The sequence below is a fragment of the Salvelinus alpinus genome, chromosome 3 (assembly GCF_045679555.1).
Source record: "Salvelinus alpinus chromosome 3, SLU_Salpinus.1, whole genome shotgun sequence".
NCBI classification, from domain to species: domain Eukaryota; kingdom Metazoa; phylum Chordata; class Actinopteri; order Salmoniformes; family Salmonidae; genus Salvelinus; species Salvelinus alpinus.
This window is the reverse complement of record NC_092088.1, coordinates 44,334,451-44,353,603: the sequence shown is the minus strand read 5'-3', so window position 1 is coordinate 44,353,603 and position 19,153 is coordinate 44,334,451. Positions and strand designations below refer to the sequence as shown.

Genomic DNA, 19,153 nt, shown 5'->3' with positions numbered 1-19,153 from the left:
ACCTCCCCAAACTGTTGCCACAAAGTTGGAAGCACAGAATCGTCTAGAAAGTCATTGTGTGCTGTAGCGTTAAGATTTCCCTTCACTGGAACTAAGGAGCCCGAACCATGAAAAACAGCTCCAGACCATTATTCCTCCTCCACCAAACATTACAGTTGGCACTATGCATTGAGGCAGTTAGCGTTCTCCTGGCTTCGTCCAAACCCAGATTTGCCAGTCAGACTGCCAGATGGTAAAGCGTGATTCATCACTCCAGATAATTTGTTTCCACTGCTCCAGAGTCCAATGGCGGAGAGCTTTACAACACCCCAGCTGACGCTTGGCATTGCGCATGGTGATCTTACATGCTGACCAGACCGGACACGTCTCGTGCGCGAGCGTTGCAAAATAAATGTACACATACATGTTATTCAATCATTGCATCACACTGCTCTCAAGTGTCTGCGTAGCCAGGCGCTGAAATAGAACTTGGTTCAATTTGTGACGCTCGATGTGGTGCAAGTCCTGCTTCTCCTCATTGGTTTTTGGGAGCATATACCCACTTGGGTGATTGAAATATAAACTGTGGTCCACACACCAGTCCAATTGGTTGTGGTAATGCACCTTAAAGTTGCCAACCGCAATATAAAGTCCAAAGAAGAAGAAGAAGCCTGAAGGAGGAGAGATTACTAGAAACAAACTCAGTTGACCGTTTTATCTGTGGATTAATTGTAGGACCTTGTGCATTTCAGGTAAAATCTCGATAGTGAGTGTTGCAATCCGAGGACAGACGATTTGTACGTGCTACGCGCTTCAGCACTCGGCAGTCCGGTTCTGTGAGTTTGTGTGGCCTACCACTCGCGGCTGAGCCTTTGTTGATCTTAGACGTTTCCACTTCACAATAACAGCACTTACAGTTGACTGGGGCAGCTTTAGCAGGGCAGAAATTTGACAAACCGACTTGTTGGGAAGGTGGCATCCTAGGAAGTCGTTACGTTGAAAGTCACTGAGCTCTTCAGTAAGGCCATTCTACAGCCAATGTTTGTCTATGGAGATTGCATGGCTGTGTGCTCGATTTTATACACCTGTCAGCAATGGATGTGGTTGAAATAGCCAAATCCACTCATTTGAAGGGGTGTCCACATACCTTTGTATATACAGTGTATTATATAGTGTTTGAGGTGTGCAAAATCCACTTAAATCTCGCTGGATTGATTGCTTTAGAGAAGAAAGATAACTTTATTTTTGATGGGTGTTCATTTTTTGTGGAATTGAAAAAAGTAATAATTTAACACAGTTGACATTTTTACAAATTAAATGGGCTGAAATGAAAGCAACTTCCGAAAATGATATAGTGATATTACAGGAGGTTGGTGGCACCGTAATTGAGGAAAACAGGCTCGTAGTAACGGCTGGAGCAGAATTTGTGGAATGGTATCCATTCCATTTGCTCCGTTCCAGCCATTATTATGAGCTGTCCTCCCCTTAGCAGCCTCCTGTGAGTGCTATTATGTCTGATCTCGCAAACATTGTAAAGTAAGTTTAGATAGTTGTAATCTAGAGCCAAGAGTGTTTATTTTTAATCCGAGGGTATCCTGCTATTGACACACTTGTTGAATTATGCAACAGAACATGACAACAGTAATTAATGAGGCAGTCTAGACAGCGCAGGTGAGTGCGTCACCCCTCTATGTTAATGTATTCATATATGCAAATACACCCAGTGTGTTTATGCAAATGAGGCACACGTAATTCTTTATTTTAACACAAAATATAAGAAAATACTTCATACAATAAGAAAATGTATATATGATTGCATTCTAAGAAAAAAAGTGAAACTTGACAATAAATGTAATACCTGAATTCCCACCAAAATCCCTGAACTTTATTCATTATTTGTCTGTTCCAGTACAATGTTTTATGTGCTATAATTTAGTCAATATCAGATGGATTATAAAATTCTAAATGTTTGGAGTATCTTCATCCATTGTCCAACCGTTGCATTTAGTATAATTGTTTTTAAAATCTTTCAACAATTTACATGACCTTCCTACTTTACCATAGACTCGTTGTTGGCACCTGACCAAACACTAAAACATGGCCAAACAAATGTGGTGGGGATCATGGGTATAATCCCTATACTAAGGCACGCAGGGGGTAGCCCTATCGATGTACAGGCTATCTATGTTTAGGCTAGGGCTAGCAGGGAGGGTGAGTTTAGACACATATGTTTCATCTATGATGGTGGTTTTTATGCAGACACAGGAGGTGGATAGTACAATTCTCAGAATATTTATTATAACAAAGGGGCAGGCAAAGGGCAGGTCGAGGGCAGGCAGAGGTTTGTAATCCAAGGCAGAAAAAGGAGACAAAGAGCTGTGAGACTGAGGTTTAATCCTACACACATGGAAAGTGGGATGTATACGGAGGGTGCGGGGCAACAGAAGACAAATAGCAGTGGGGCTAAGGACTTTAGAGATGGGGAAAGTGCCGATAAAGCGGGGGGAAAGTTAGCAGGATTCCACCCGGAGGGGCAGATCCCAAGTGGAGAGCCATACCCTCTGCCCGGTACAATAGCGGGGAGCCGGGTCCGGTAGCCGTCCGCTTGTCGACGATACCTGGAGGTGGTCTTAAGAAGAGCGGTACGGTACGACGACAGCGGCGGACGAGCATCTTGGCCGAGGGTATGTTGACCTCTTCCTCTTGCTCAGGGAAGAGCGGGGACTGATAACCCACGGAGCACTCGAAGGGCGAGAGAACAGTGTCCGAGCAGGGAAGGGTGTTCCGGGCGTACTCCACCCACACAAGTTGCTGGCTCCAGGTGGTGGGGTTGGCTGTGACGAGGCGGGGTGGTGGGGTTGGCCGAGACCAAAGAGTCGTCTCCCGGTCTTGATTGGCACGCTCCGACTGGCCGCTTGATTTAGGATGAAACCCGGAGGACAGGCTGGCCGACGACCCAATGAGGGTGTAGAACACCTTCCAGAATCGGGATGAGAACCACGATCGGAGACTATGTCGACCGTAAGTCCATGGATTCGGAAGACGTGCTGTACCATGAGTTGGGCCTTCTCCTTGGCTCAGGGTAACTTGGGAAGGGGGATGAAATGGGCGGCTTTGGAAAACCTATGGTGTTGCCATCAGATGGAGGGAGACCAGTGACAAAGTGCAGGGATATATGGGACAGGGGCGATGAGGAACAGGGAGTGGTTGAAGGAGGCCAGCCGGAGCTTGCCGCGGTGTCTTATTCTGAGCACACACCGTGCATACGGCGACAAATGTGGAGACGTCAGAAACCATAGTGGGCCATCAAAAACATTGTCGGAGGAAGGCCAGAGCCCAAAGAGCTCGTCTTGAGTTGAGGTGCTTGGCGGTGCGGAGATATTCCAGATTCTTATGGTTGGTCCACACTAGGAATGGATGTTCCGCCCCTTCTAGCCAGCGTCTCCATTCCTCCAGCACCATCTTGATCACAAGAAGTTCCCGGTTACCAACGTCATAGTTCCTCTCCGCAGGATTAAGACGATGGGAAAGCAAAGCGCAGGGATGCAGCTTCTGGTCCTGGACAAAACGCTGGGACAGGACGGCCCCCACTCCAACGTCCGAGGCGTCGACTTACACCACGAACTGACGGGACGTGTCAGGATGGATTAAGATGGGGGCTGTAGTGAACCGATGCTTGAGATCTGAAAACGCCAGGTCAGCAGCTGGGAAAGGCGTAAATGGAACCTTGGGTGAGGTGAGTGCAGAGAGGGGGGAAGCCAGGGTGCTGTAGCTACAGATGAAGCAGCGGTAGAAATGAGCAAATACCAAGAAACGTTGCAGCTGCACTCTGGATGTGGGTTGGGGCCACTCCACCACCGCTTTCACCTTGTCCAGATCCATCTGAATGTTCCCGGCAGCGATAATGTATTCCAGAAAAGAGATAATGGAGCAATAAAAGTTCCCCACCTTGACAAACAACCGGTTCTCCAGGAGGCGCTGGAGGACTTGTCGGACGTGGAGAACATGCTCCTGAACCGAACGGGAAAAGACAAGGATGTCGTCAAGGTAAACCGGTTCAACATGTCATGGAGCACATCATTGACCAGAGCCTGGAACACTGCGAGAGCGTTGGTCAGTTCGAATGGCATAACTAGACTCTCGTAGTGCTAGCTGTCTTAAAGGCTGTCTTCTATTCGTCTTCTTCCCTTATCCAAAACAGATGGTAGGCGTTCCGAAGGTCCAACTTCAAGAATACAGTCGCCCCCCTGGGGAGGCCCGAAAGCCAAGGAGAGGAGTGATAGCAGGTAACGGTTCTTTACCGTGATGTCATTAAGGCCCCGGGAGTTGATACACGGGGGCAGGGTTTTGTCCTTCTTCTCCACAAAGAAGAACCATGCGCCGGTAGGGGAGGAAGAAGGATGAATGAACCCTGTCCCAGAGAGTCCTCAATGTACCCTTCCATGGTCTTGGTGTCTGGACTAGACAGGAAATTAAGCCCCCCCCCCCCGATGCGGTGTAATGCCAGCGAGGAGGTCAATGTGGCAGTCATAGGGTCGATGCGGAGGAAGAGATGTGGCACGGGCCTTGTTGAAAACCTCCCGCAGGTCCTGATACTCCATGGGAATGGCGGAAAGATCCGAGGATTTACCCAAGCCCACAGGAGGACGTCCAGGGGCGCGCTGCACCACCTTGAGGTGGTGCACGTGGCAGCACGGGTTCCAACCCATAGCCTAGTCAATCAGGGGGTTGTGCATCTGGAGCCACAACAATCACAAAATGAAGGATGGCTGAGGAGATTCAATGAGCAGGAACCGCATGGACTCACTGTGATTCCCTGACACTCACAGGTTGATAGAAATCGTTCTGCGAGTGACCCTGCCAATAGAGCGTCCGTCCAATCCTCTGGCATTCATGGGAATGGAGAGGAGTTGTGTGGAGATACCCAGCTCCGACACCAGGGTGTCCATAAAGCTCTCGTTGGCCCCAGAGTTCATGAGCACCCGGAGAGATTTAGACCGGTCACCCCACAACATGATAGCATGGATGGCCCACCAGCGTACTCGTACCTACTGATGATCCGGGGCTTTTTACTGGACAGGTGGATATGTAATGTCCTAAAGCTCAGTCTGCGTAAACGTTCCTCAGGAGAATCTAGCCCTGCCCAGTTGCAGGGGCACCGGAGGAGACAACGGATTCTCTCGGGAATGCAGGCGTCAGGGATTTCCATGGATCTTCGGCGTGTTCCCGGGATCAGATCTCCTCTCCCTACTGCGTTTCCGTAGTTGCCCATCGATACTTATGGTCAAGGCTATGAGAGAGTCGAGGTCCAAGGGCAGCTCCCGGGCTGCGAGCTCGCCCTTAATTCCCTCCGATAATCCATGAAGGAATGTTTCAAACAGGGATTCCAGGTTCCAGGCATTCTCCGCGGCTAAAGTCTGCCTCTCTACGGGAGTCTTGATGCAGTTGAAGTAGCGTTTGAGCCGCCTCTCTCCCAGACAACGGAGAGTCGAACACCTTTCTTACTTCCGCCATGAAATCCTCCAGCCTAAGGCAAACGATGGATTGTTGCTCCCACACCGCCGTAGCCCAGGCGAGTGCCCTCCCGGACATCAGAGTTATAAGATATGATATCTTTGAACGGTCTGACAGAAACAAAGAGGGCTGCAGCTCGAAAATGAGGGAGCACTGGTAGAGAAATGCCCGGCAGGTTCCGGGATCCCCAGCGTAGCACTCGGGAGGAGTTAAGTGGGGTTCTTGGAAAGCCAGGGTAGGCTGGGGAGAAGCACCGCTGGTAGCGGGTTTACTGAGAGTCTGGGAGGTTTCCGTTGTGGCTTGCTGCCTAATAGATAGTCAGCGGAATTGTTCCAGCAATGCACTGACTGCATGGTCATGGTGTTCCGCCAAGGCGTGGAATCTTTCCATAAGGTTATGTAGTAATTCCTCATGTCTTCCAATGGTGGCTCTTTGTGAGGATAATAGGGAAAAATAGGAGACTCCTGGTGGGGAGTGGAGACAAGCATAAGAAAGGTGAAACAGATCAGGGTGTGATAATTAAAACCGTCTTTCTCCCCAATGCCCCCGTCCGTTCAAATTGTTGCCGTTCCTGACTCCTGTGACTGTTAATAGACAGGGTCAGCATAGGCCTTGCTGCTTTGCATCGATGACATTCGTTGCATTGAGCAGATTTCATATTTTGCGCAGGAGTATTGTCTATGAGTATTGCGTATACATAATTTTGCGCTATCATCCCTTGAACTGAACAAACTCGAAGCTAGCTAGCAGTATACTGCACCTCAAACAATTTTCCAAGTTGGGACTCCCGCCCTCTCTCTCTTACACACACACACACACACACACACACACACACACACACACACACACACACACACACACACACACACACACACACACACACACACACACACACACACACACACACACACACACACACACACACACACACACACACACACACACACACACACACACACTTTTCTCTCTCATTCTCACACACTCTGTCCTTCCTTGTACTGTACATCTCACCTCATCAATTCTACCCTCTTTCTCCTCTGACGCTATGTCTCCAGTGAGTTCACCTCTCCTTCATCAACATCTCCTTTCACCACCCACTGTGTGGCCATAATGATTTATGCAGATGCCGCCTGGCTGATTTGAGCAGTACGCATACCCGACAGACAGACACAGGAACCTATGACATAGTTTAAACGCGCCGTTTGGAGGGTTCGAAGAGTGGAACGTCAACTATAATGAAAGTTAAGACCAGATAGAGGCAGCATACAGGGGCTCTAGCTACAAGACATGACATGACAGGCAACCACCACCTCACTGCTAGCTATTGGGCAGGCAAACAGTGAATACTGGACTGTTCACTTGTCTGAAACGTCATTACGTCATTACATTCTTTATGCGTCACGTCGACAGAAATAAACATCTCTCTGGGAAGAAGAAGGGCGGGGGTGTATGCTTCATGATTAACGACTCATGGTGTAATCATAACAACATACAGGAACTCAAGTCCTTTTGTTCACCTGACCTAGAATTCCTCACAATCAAATGCCGACCATATTATCTCCAAAGAGAATTCTCGTCGGTTATTGTCACAGCCGTGTATATCCCCACTCAAGCCGATACAACGACAGCCCTCAAGGAACTTCACTGGACTCTGTGCAAACTGGAAACCATATATCCTGAGGCTGCATTTATTATAGCTGTGGATTTTAACAAAGCAAATTTGAGAACAAGGCTACCTAAATTCTATCAGCATATTGATTGTGGCACTCGTGCGGGCAATACACTGGATCACTGCTACTCTAACTTCCGCGATGCATACAAGGCCCTCCCCCGCCCACTTTGCGGCAAATCTGACCACGACTCCATTTTGCTCCTCCCGTCCTATAGGCAGAAACTCAAACAGGATGTACCAGTGACAAGAACTATTCAACGCTGGTCTGACCAATCAGAATCAACGCTTCAAGATTGTTTTGATCATGCGGACTCGGACATGTTCCGGGTAGCCTCAGAGAAATATATTGATTTATACGCTGATTCGGTGAGTGAGTTTATATGGAAGTGCATTGGAGATGTTGTACCAACGGTAACTATTAAAACCTACCCTAACCAGAAACCGTGGATAGATGGCGGCATTTCCACAAAACTAAAAGCGTGAACCATCGTATTTAACCGTGGAAAGATGACTGGGAATATGGCCAAATACAAACAGTGTAGTTAGTCCCTCCGCAAGGCAATCAAACAAGCAAAATGCCGGAACAGGGACAAAGTGGAGTCGCAATTCAACGGCTCAGACACGTCTCGCTTTGATCTTTGTTTTAGTGTGGTCAGGGCGTGAGTTGGGTGGGTAATCTATGTTTTCTATTTCTGTGTTGGTTTTCTGTGTTTGGCCTGATATGGTTCTCAATCAGAGGCAGCTGTCATTTGTTGTCCCTGATTGGGAACCATATTTAGGTAGCCTGTTTTCTGTTGGGTTTTGGTGGGTGGATGTCTTCAGTCTTTGTGTGTCTGCACCAGATAGAACTGTTTCGGTTTTCACTTTTGTTGTTTTGTAGTGTTCAGTTTTGATTATCATTAAATATCATGAACACTAACCACGCTGCGCTTTGGTCCTCTGCTTCTTCCACCGAAGAAAACTGTTACAACAATTCTTAATCTTGGGTCTTCTGAGATCTCTTTTGTCTGAGGCATGGTTCACATCAGGCAATGCTTCTTGTGAATAACAAACTCAAATTTTGTGTGTTTTTTTATAGGGCACGGCAGCTCTAACCAACATCTCCAATCTCGTCTCAATGATTGTACTCCAGGTTAGCTGACTCCTGACTCCAAGTCATTAACCTAGGGGTTCACATACTTTTTCCAACCTATACTGTGAATGTTTAAATTATGTATTCAATATGGACAAGAAATATACAATAATTTGTGTGTTATTAGTTTAAGGAGACTGTTGTTGTTGTAACTTAGATGAAGATCAAATCTAATTATATGACCAATTTATGCAGAAATCCAGATAATTCCAAAGGGTTTACATACTTTTTCTTGCTACTGTATATACTGTACTTTTACACCATCTATTGCATCTTGCCTATGCCACTCAGTCATCGCTCATCCATATATTTATATGTATATATTATTATTCCTTCCCTTTACTTAGATTTGTGTGTATTAAGTAGTTGTTGTGGAATTGTTAGATCACTTGTTAGATATTACTGCACTGTCGGAACTAGAAGCACAAGCATTTCGCTATGCTCGCAATAACATCTGCTAACCATGTGTATGTGACCAATAACATTTGATTTGCCTTGCCTTGCCTGCAACCTGGGATGAGTCATCCACTCTGTCCACATAGCCTACTAGTAATAATCCCATGAAAATATTACGTTTTTGCTCCTTGAATAAACCATATTTTTATACCTGTCTCATCCCCTCTATAGTTATCCAGACATTGCAGAGCCCAAGTGTAGTGTAAGTATCCCTCAAGCAATTCCATGTTATTTGTTCACAGCCCCAATGACATTGCATTATTCTTACGTTTTGGACATGCTATGAGAGAGGACCATGAGCTGAGGTGGCTGGGTGGAAACAACCTCACTCACTGGGGAATCCTTCTTAAATCTCCCCCTGCGACCCCTGTTCTACTGTCTCATCACCACACACTACACACTATTCCTCTGAGCTCACCTGAAGTAAAACAGTGAAGCAGTGAACCATGATATGCACTATGCAAAGGTGCAAGGCCACCCATAACTCATGGTTTTTCAAACACAACTTCTCATACAAAACCCCCGCTAAGCCCTGTCCAAAGCTTCCCTCCTTTCTCTATATCCTCTTTATGTGCAAGAACTGGTGTGTAGTTTACTGTGGCCTGTCAGAAGTAAGTTTAGTGCTCGGAGAGGGAAAGCACCCACGTATAGGTCTCCCTGAACAAACCACCCACACCTCAGCCCTGTTTGAAAAGTGGAAATGTATATGGTGGGTTCTGCTGCACACAGAGGTCGACTCTCACCCAGCCCACAAGCCCTGCAGATTAGAAATCACACCGTATGGGAGCGGTGTGATGGGAGCCCATTCCAGCCTGTATATGTGGACTATTTTTCATTCTTCCTCTCCTAAACCAGATTTTTTTTAAATGCTAGGCCTATATGTATCCAACCCACAATACCTTTTCATCTCATCAATAACTATTTTATATTCAATAGGAACCAAACAGAGCCAACGGGACCTACCTGAATTTGACCAATAGAAACTCTCGTTTTTGTTGCAAAATGCAATTATTTGCTAAGGTTTGGACTAATGATTACACCAGAAGATGGCAGCATTTCTCACTTCCATCCCCACTTGTGTCTGTAATCATGTTGTCAGTGCATTCCTACAGTACACAAGACGTTCTCTATCTCTGAGACAACAACCTGAGGTTGACGAGGTCAATTCTTTCCAAGAACTAGCCTCTTCTGGAAGAATGTTAATTAGAATGAAACAGAACCAGTTTGACTACATTGTTTAACTGGGTAGGTTCTGTTGCTCTGCAGTCTGTGTCATCATAGGAAAGTCACAGACACCGTGATAAACTACAGCTCATTCAAAAGCTATGCCAAAAGGGGATGATCAGCTTGATGGGCTCAAAAGTTCAATAAATATTTGTTTTTAATAAAACATAGGGAAGCTTGGGTATCTTGCTTATTTGTAACTAGTTATTATCAGCCTTATCAGACTTATATCATCAACTTATCATTCATTATATAGCAGAGTAGTGGGTGTATAGCACAGGTTGGTTGCACCTTGTGTTGCACCATGTGTTTGATGCCATTCCATTTGCACCATTCCAGCCATTATAATGAGCCATCCTCCCCTCGGCAGCCTCCTGTGATGTATAGTATGGTAAACTAGGGCGCTGTTGGATAAATATTGTTTAAATAGAGCATCAGAGGACACAAGCCTCACCTAGGAAACCTAAAATGAGCAACAGTATAATATTGCAACATTGATATTTGCATAATAACAGTATTAAAAACAAACATAATAATGGTAATAATGTACAGCATTTACAACACAATAGTATTTGTAACTAACAACAAACAATGTTAATTTAATATTTTCCCATTCTCTTTTTACATTTTCATAAGTAATCAAGGAATAAATTAAAATAGCAGTAATCATATATACCAAAAAACGACTTTTCACATAGGCCTATATTTTGAATGCAAGATATGTTTATTACTAACGTAAGTATGGGGCTAAGTGATGAGACAGAAAGTGGCGGTCTTCAAAGGTGGCAGTCTCAACATTATCTTATTTGGAGAGTTAATTTCTGTTGCTTCCATTAAATGTCACTCGGTATTAAGGCGTGGTCCTCAGTTGACGCAAACATCAGTGAGCTGAGACTCTGGGGGAAAAAATGCGGACAAAATAAATGTAATATCTCCACGTGACCTGATATGATAAATAATCTAGGCAAAGAGCAGAATCTTCACCATGAACAACCTATGCAGATACAACTTCCTCTATATCGGAGTCAAATGGGTTCAGCGCCAGATTGACAGACACAGAGTTCTCTTGAATATCTGAGGGAGAAATTAAGCCCATCTAATAACTCATGTTGTACATATGAGTGCTGCATATCTGTACAAGTTTACATTTGTACAAGCTTTACATTAATTACAATGTTTGGTGTGATTATGGTCAGTACCTCACTGTTTTATGCACTGAAAAACATAAACCTAAAAATAATTACATCTAATCTCATCTAATCTCTCAGTAACAAAACAGTGTGCGATCTATCTACAGTAACTCACTAGGCAGAGGCTCCCACTCTCTAAGGCTGACAGCACTCTTTCCTTTTGCACAGTCTGCAAATTGTATGTTTGACTCAGACTCTTTCTACAGAAGCAACGAAACAAAAATGTTTGAAATACACTTATACAACACACAGACTCAGTCATTAACAGTTTAAACACATACATAGACAGTTTGAAAAATGTACAGCTTGTTTTGACTACTGCTATTGCATCTCACAAAAAAATATATATATTGTGTGACATCTTCAAAATAAATGATGTAACCTTGGGATAATTTGCCTTCAAACAGTCAACTATGGATGATGTATTTTCCAAATGCAACAATGAAGCGATGCTCTGCCGATCTAAAAGGAAAGAGGGCATTGTTACAACAGTATGTGAGACCCTGCAGTGAGTGTAGACTTAACATAGCCAGGGATCACACATTCAAGCAAGTTAACGGCACACAGAGTAAGGCATCATAGAGAGTGTACATTTGGATAAAGTTGACTGTGGTTCAACAGGGGGTGGTTCTTTTCTCTTCAGCCTGGCATCAGCTAGAGCGTCAGATCTTCTTCTGGCCTCCATGGAAACTCGGACAGAGTCATAGATAAACACTGGTGAAAAAAGCCCAGGCACAGACCAAACATGATAACACTGTTGCTGCAACATACATACAACATAAACCAGCTGTTGCTCATTTTAATATACAAAGCAGATCTACATTAAAGCTATATCAATATCAACTGATGAACAGTACATTTCCATGCAGTAAAAAGACAGCAGAATGTTATGTAGCTACTGTACCTATCACGATGAAGCCATAGAAAAAGAGGCCCAAAATCATGTTAACTTTCACAAGTGGCTCGGAGTAAGTGGGGTCTGTCAATATGTTGACTCTGGGTTTGATTTCATTGGTGCTCTTCTTTGTTTTTGGAGCTTTTCCCCACAGTTTGAAGACGTGATCATTACCTGCATCGGAACAAAATGTACAATCCATTTCAAATTCCATTTCACAATGCGTTTTACAATTCAGCAATTGTGAAATTCACACAGGTTTGTGCATTCGCACAAAGAGTAGGAACAGAATAAAGGGCAAATCACCTTGTGATGCTGTTTGCGTCTTGTAAGTCTGTAGAACAGACATTAGGGACTTCACAAGCGCCTGGGGGTCTTTAGCGTTTGTGTAGGGTCCGGGATATCCTTGAGTCACCTGGTACAAATTACCTGGAGAAGTACCATCTGTGGGAAATCAGAGGAAAATGTCAAATGTTGCCACAACTCAAGCTTAGACATTTGCCTCTCTGACTTCACTCTGTTAACGCTAGGCCTAGACTAACTTCTGGATTCCTGTCTCACCTTTCACCAGCAAACTCTCAAATTGTCCAAGCAATGTGTTTACAAAATGAGTCAGTTTTGGGGTTGTGACATCGGGGTTGTTCTGAACAGAGTTGATCAAAGTCATGTGCTCCAGCGAAGATGAGGAAGCAAAAACATTTGCAGGAGTTGGCTTTGCAGAAACTGGCTTTATGAGACAGAAAATAAAGGCCAAACATAAAATCTTGATATTGCACAGCCCTTCCTTGTGGGCACGCTGTGACATTTTGATGACAAATATAGCCTAATTTTCAAAGACAATGAGTAAACATTACAACTCAAACTACTAGCTGACTAACTGTGTTTTATACAATTAAGTGTGTGGGAAACTGAACATTCTGGAGCTATTTTATGTGCTCAGCTTGCCCATTGGCATGGTAACCAACTGTCCTCACTATTTATGACATCAATCAAATTGTGTGCTCAACGATTCTTTTCAAATTCGGCGGAGTTGCCAGGTTATGATTTTGCAATGTGGGGGTCAAAGCCTTAAGACATTTTCAGATCAATCTGACCAAATCTGGCAACCTATTATCTGCAGCACAATTGTCTGTCTGCCACGTGCGTCGGCATTTTCGCAGCTACAAAGTAATAATGTGTAACCTGCAAAGTTAGCATACCTAAATAATAAATTATATGCCTACTGTTAGTTCTGTGAGTTTTCCTTTTGTTAAGCATTTTTTAACGACCTTGGTCGAAACCAAAATTCCCAAAGTATGCTCCCACAGTGGGAGGAGAGAGGGCAGGGCAGAAGCGCATCATAGTCCACGCCCGTATATAGTAAAGGTTTTATTTGCGCGTAAATGAAATCAGGTGTGAGTAGAGTAGTGGTGGAGAGGACGCATGTGTGCGTTTATGATTAATCTAGGTAGCCTCCTATCTACTGGGATTTTAAATCACAGAGAATAAATTATACATAGCCTAGTTAGAGAGAGCAAGATCGAAAATGAATGAGACGGAATATCATCAAGTGCCACTTTCTCAATATAGTTTCGAGCAGCAATTTGACGAGCGAGGCGCTATCGAATGGATGCAAGAAAACTGGTGAGTATGTTTATAACATTGTTTGGTTTCAAAATAATGATGAATTCACCTTGTTCGTGTGATCGAACAGGACAGCTGAGTCAGGGTCAGGTGTCGCCCTTGATTACTTCAAAAAATTGAAGAGCGTCAGGTGTGACATCACAATTCTGACAGACTAAGGTTGAAGCTAAATATATTATACACATTTCTGTACCACCTTATTACTCAATAGCAGCCACATTGTTCTGTTCTTGCTTTTGAAATTAGAATATCCACATCTAGTAGTGGTTTACTCAGGATGTCTAGTTAAAAAAGTCAGCTAAACCAGCATGGGAAAAGATTTTGTACAAATGTAAAATTTTACATTTCATTTCAAGCCAGCTACTATCAACTGAAGTGGCTAGGGCTGATTGTTCTAGTCAATACATTTCACATATCACCATAGTAAACTGGGTGTGCCATGTTAAATACCTTCAGCATGAGTAATAGTGTATGTAAAAACATCACTTCATTTAAAGTCCTAGGGTGTGCTCAATCACTGAAATACCATTGCAGCTGAGTAACCTTGCCATGGGCACAATCGAAGGAAATTTACTGACACTTACTGACATGTTTCTCTCTCACCAGGAGCAAGGCCTTTGTGTTCTGTGGCCTATATGCAGCGCTGGTCTTTGGAGGCCAACATTTCATGAAGGAGAGGCCTAAACTCAGTCTGCGCAGACCACTGGTGCTGTGGTCACTCAGCCTGGCCATCTTCAGGTGAGTTAACACCGAACACCAACATTTACCTCTGACATTTGAGTGAATGGAAGATGTACAAGGTCTGTATGCCTACAGTAATCTTGTCATGTCTCTGGAAACTGAAATACCCAAAGCTTTAAATCTATATTGTGAACTTTAATTATTATTATTTTTACATCTGCCAACAAGTCACTTTCATTATGCATCCATCTGTTAACAATCCTGATGGTAGAAAGATGGCTGTCATAATAATTTGTTAAGTGTTTAAAATTCTTACTCCTATGTTTGACTGTTTAAGATCACTCTTTGTGCTGGAATTATGCATTTTTTTGTGCAGAAAGCACCCTCACGCAGCATCTTTTCATGTGGCGGAACTAAGCATACTGTACATGTTTTGTAAGGGCAGTTTCCTAGATGCCAACATGACCTTAATACATATGTCTTCCTAGTGCAGGGCTCTCAACCATTTTCCTGGAGTGCTTCTATCCTGTAGGATTTCACTCCAACCCTAATTTAGTGCACCTGATTCTAATAATTAGCTGGTTGATAAACGGAATCAGGTTAGTTAAAACCTACAGGAGGGTAGTGCTTCAGTAACGGGGTTGTGGAACCCTGCCCTAGTGACATGCTGTCAGGAAGCCCTATACTACATATGGTTTAAGAAGTTAGTAATGTGACTTTAGTGAACTCAAGAGTTCAACTCGGGGAAAACCGGAATCACAAATGGCTCAACTCTTTAGCCAGGTATATTTGGCAACAAATCCTTCAGAACTTAACCTGCCAGTGAGCAGGTAACTCGGGGCTTACTCCATTTATCCCGAATGAAGCGTCTGCGCTGTGATTTGCGGACCAGAGACATCAGGCTCCCTCATTGTAAATGTTGCGTCATCCCCTTTGAGAAATGGTTGCTATTTATTTTTATTTGAACATTACTAATGACAGAATGCAGTAACGTCACAGTGAAACTTGTGGATGATTTAATATCATTTTATTGATGGGGGGGATGTAAAAGGTGCTTCTGCATTGATAAGCACACCAATGACTGCATTAAAGATGGAACTACAACAAGCCTATTTCAAACCATAGCCTGCTGATTTTGCAAGCTAACTTTTGTTTTATTGTGATTTTGGCACAAATGAAAGTGTGGCACTGACTCAGCCATGGCTTGATGTTTCAGCATTCTCAATGAAGAGGGACTAGACATACACACAACGTTACAAGCCTGCTAGTGTCACTTAGTTTTGCTCTTGCCCTCTAGTGCAATGCTTAACTTTATTTTAATTGCAGTATCATTGGAGCAATTCGAACAGGATGGTACATGCTGTATATCCTCTCAACCAGCGGTTTCAGACAGTCTATATGTGACCAGAGCTTCTACAACGGACCAGTGAGCAAGTTCTGGGCCTATGCTTTTGTCCTGAGCAAAGCCCCTGAACTGGGTAAGAACTGGGGATGGAAATGCCAGTCATTTGGCTCAACTTGGCATTTTGTCCACTCCTACCATGAGTGTCAAAATTATGGCAAGCCATATAACTTAGTCGAAGATATGCAGTAAATGTTTTAAGTGCGTCTGCATGTCTGGGACCATAACTTTGTCGGTCCTGTAACTTTGTCGGTCCTGATGTGTCCTCTCAATGACCTCCACAGGTGACACGGCATTCATTGTGCTCCGTAAGCAGCGGCTGATCTTCCTGCACTGGTACCACCACATTACCGTGCTGCTCTACTCCTGGTACTCCTACAAGGATCAGGTGGCTGGAGGCGGCTGGTTCATGACCATGAACTACTCTGTTCACGCACTCATGTATAGCTACTACGCAGTGCGGGCAGCCGGCTACCGGGTGCCACGCCCCTTTGCCGTGGTCATCACCACCTTCCAGATCGCTCAGATGGCCATGGGGCTGACGGTCAGTTGGCTGGTCTACCACTGGATGCAGGAGGGGGACTGCCACTCCTACCTGAACAACATTGTGTGGAGCTCCCTCATGTACCTCAGCTACCTGCTCCTCTTCTCCTCCTTCTTCTACCAGACCTACATGAAAGGCAAAGGTGGCAAGAGCTCCAAGATGGACTAAATTGTGGGGGGAGGGATTGCTACGTTGCCTGACGGGGACCATTTTTAAGCTTTTCGCGACAATAGCAGCGATAAGTCTGTCCATTCCCTATAAACCTTATGCCATTAGTTTACCAGCAGTGAACTATTTTTCTGAACCTGTCAAGTGACCTCCACTGTCTGAAGTGTTTACAGAAATGTTTTCGTGAAGATGTTGCTCTTTCTATCATAGTTCCGATCTGTGCTTTTCAAAAGGCACATGTAATGGCACCCCCTGCGACTTTCTGTTCAGACTGGTGCGACTGGTTTTCATACACACTTTCATGGTGCTTTTCTGAGCTTGTCAATGGACCAAAACAGGGCTGGCAGCTGGTACGCCCATACCCAACCCCAATATTTGGCATTTCTCATTACCTTGGATTAGTCAACACCAGCATATTTCACTGTGACTGTCTCTTAGGTGTGGGTGTGGGCCTTCGGTTTCTCTGAACTGGTTTCCAAAACTCATCCTGTGAGATATTTGGTCACTTTAAATGGTGGTGTAGTTGTGTTCCAACTCAAAGGAATCTTCCTGAAAGCAGCTACTTGTCGGGTGTTCGTATAAATGTATTTATTTATTTATTTATTTGATCATATGATGGCAGCTGGAATAGTGCCGGAAAAGTCAAACTTTCTCATGGTCTCTCACTGCACAATTATTTGTTTTTTGCACCAGAGATGAGTAGTTTATTTTCGTGCTCTTAGGATGCAAGCAATGCCATGTTGCTTTTTTCTGATGCATCACAGGAGTGGTTTTTGGTTTCACTGTCACTTTCTGGTGAGAATGCCGTGTATCCTGAATGGAATTCCTAACTAAAAGAAAAGCCTGTTCTGCTGTGAAAATGTCAGGTATTTTTGGCCCACCTCAATCTAAAATAGTGTTTTTAGAAAGGGAATGTTTTGAGCTTTGTTTTAAGTAGCTGGAAACCGACTTGGTATCTTGACATGCCTAACTTTATTTGTTGTCTTGCTGATAATTCAGTTCTGTTTATTTAATGAAGAATATTTATTGATATTTACAGGTTAAAGGGAGTATGACTATTTTGTTCCGGGGGGGGGACAGAGGAAGATACTTTTATTATGCTCAGTGGTAAACACCATTTTCACTCTACCTAAACTTGCCAGTGGAATTTGAATGCGATGTTTACATTTTGTTAAAATTTGCAGCAGAAAAAGCTAAATGTATTTTAAGATGTGCCAAATGATGCTGAACAACCCTATGTCAAGATTATCTGTATGTATTGCCATATTGAGCAGATGGCCATCAGCCGACGTGATCCTGAGCCGACGTGTTTGACATGACATGTACTACGTGTTATAAATGAAAACGGACATACTAAGGCCTTATATTTGAAATGTACTATAATAAAGCAGTCTCTTTTGAAACCTGTTTTTAAATCCTGTGATTTGCTATAACCCCGGTAAACAAGCAAATAGGTGGCAGACGTTGTACTTGTGTCCCAAACGAGACGTTTGTTTTTAGCTTCTTTCATTTCTAGCTACAGTCAGATTGACTACGTGAAAGCACTTGGCACATTTAAATCATTGTTTGTTATACAGCCAAGTAACTACATTTCGTTAGTGACCGTTATAGGAAAAATGTCATATGGGGGGGGGATGAGGACTGATGTACAGTAATTCAGTATTGGCTATCATTGCTACGGAAGGACAATTTGAAATACACTGAACAAAAAACAAACAAGTGTTTTCATGAGCTGAAATAAAATATGCCAGGAATGTTCCATACACATGCTTATTTCTCAATGTGCACATGTTTACATCCCTGTTAGTGAGCATTTCTCCTTTGCCAAGATAATCCATCCACCTGACAGGTGTGGCATATCAAGAAGCTGATTACTCAAGTGCACCTTGTGCTGGGGACAAAAGGCCACATGTGCAGTTTTGTCAACACATTGCCACAGATGTCTCAAGTTGAGGGAGTGTGCAATTGGCATGCTGACTGCAGTAATGACCAGAGCTGACTTAATTTCTCTACCATAAGCCACTTTCAATGTTTTAGAGAATTTTGCAGGTATCCTACCAGCCTCAACCTCAGACCAAATGTAACCACGCCAGCCCAGGACCTCCACATAAGACTTCATCTGCAAGATCATTTAAGACCAGCCACCCGGACAGCTGATGAAACTGTCGGTTTGCACAACCAAAGGATTTCTGAACAAACTATCAGAAACCAATTCAGGGAAGCTCATCTGCATGCTTGTCTTGACCTGACTGCAGTTTGTCGTAACCGGCAAATGCTCACCTTCGATGGCCACTGCCGCACTGGAGAAGTTGGCACTTCACGGCTGAATCACGATTTCAACTGTAGCAGGCAGGTGGTAGACAGCGTGGGCTAGTGGTTTGCTGATGTCAACATGAACATCCCATAACCCCCCCTGATGGTGGGGTTATGGGCAGGCATAAGCTATGGACAATTGCATTTCATCAATGGCAATTTGAATGCACAGAGATACCGTGACGAGATCCTGAGGCCCATTGTCGTGCTATTCATCCGCCGCCATCACCATGTTTCAGCATGATAATGCACGGCCCCAAGTCGCAAGGATCTGTACACAATTCCTGGAAGCTGAAAATGTCCCAGTTCTTTAATGGCCTGCATACTCAGACATGTCACCCATTGAGCATGTTTGGGATG

The 19,153-nt window shown here is 44.1% G+C and overlaps 2 protein-coding genes across 2 annotated transcripts; one reads left to right on the top strand and one right to left on the bottom strand.

Moving 5' to 3' along the window:
- Positions 1-10,682: 10,682 nt before the first annotated feature.
- Positions 10,683-13,004, bottom strand: LOC139570777 (uncharacterized). Its single transcript, XM_071392928.1, has 6 exons — positions 12,624-13,004; positions 12,369-12,506; positions 12,072-12,236; positions 11,759-11,881; positions 11,550-11,629; positions 10,683-10,873 (listed from the first exon to the last, which is right to left on the bottom strand). Exons 1-6 carry the CDS (start codon positions 12,865-12,867, stop codon positions 10,811-10,813), a joined length of 813 nt encoding a protein of 270 aa, XP_071249029.1. The 5' UTR covers positions 12,868-13,004; the 3' UTR covers positions 10,683-10,810.
- Positions 13,005-13,442: 438 nt separating this feature from the next.
- LOC139570778 (very long chain fatty acid elongase 6-like) lies at positions 13,443-17,887 on the top strand. The gene is made up of 4 exons (XM_071392929.1): positions 13,443-13,685; positions 14,292-14,423; positions 15,693-15,844; positions 16,053-17,887. The coding sequence occupies exons 1-4, from the start codon at positions 13,588-13,590 to the stop codon at positions 16,478-16,480; spliced, it is 810 nt and encodes a 269-aa protein (XP_071249030.1). The 5' UTR covers positions 13,443-13,587; the 3' UTR covers positions 16,481-17,887.
- The last annotated feature ends 1,266 nt before the right edge of the window (positions 17,888-19,153 follow it).

Coding starts and splice junctions, on each gene's coding strand:
- LOC139570777 (XM_071392928.1), bottom strand. CDS start 12,867: ATGTCACAGCGTGCCCACAAGGAAGGGCTGTGCAATATCAAGATTTTA. Junction 12,237..12,368: donor GACGCAAACAGCATCACAAG/GTGATTTGCCCT, acceptor GTTCCGATGCAG/GTAATGATCACGTCTTCAAA. Junction 11,882..12,071: donor CTATGGCTTCATCGTGATAG/GTACAGTAGCTA, acceptor TTTTTTCACCAG/TGTTTATCTATGACTCTGTC.
- LOC139570778 (XM_071392929.1), top strand. CDS start 13,588: ATGAATGAGACGGAATATCATCAAGTGCCACTTTCTCAATATAGTTTC. Junction 14,424..15,692: donor CTCAGCCTGGCCATCTTCAG/GTGAGTTAACAC, acceptor TTTTAATTGCAG/TATCATTGGAGCAATTCGAA. Junction 15,845..16,052: donor GAGCAAAGCCCCTGAACTGG/GTAAGAACTGGG, acceptor TGACCTCCACAG/GTGACACGGCATTCATTGTG.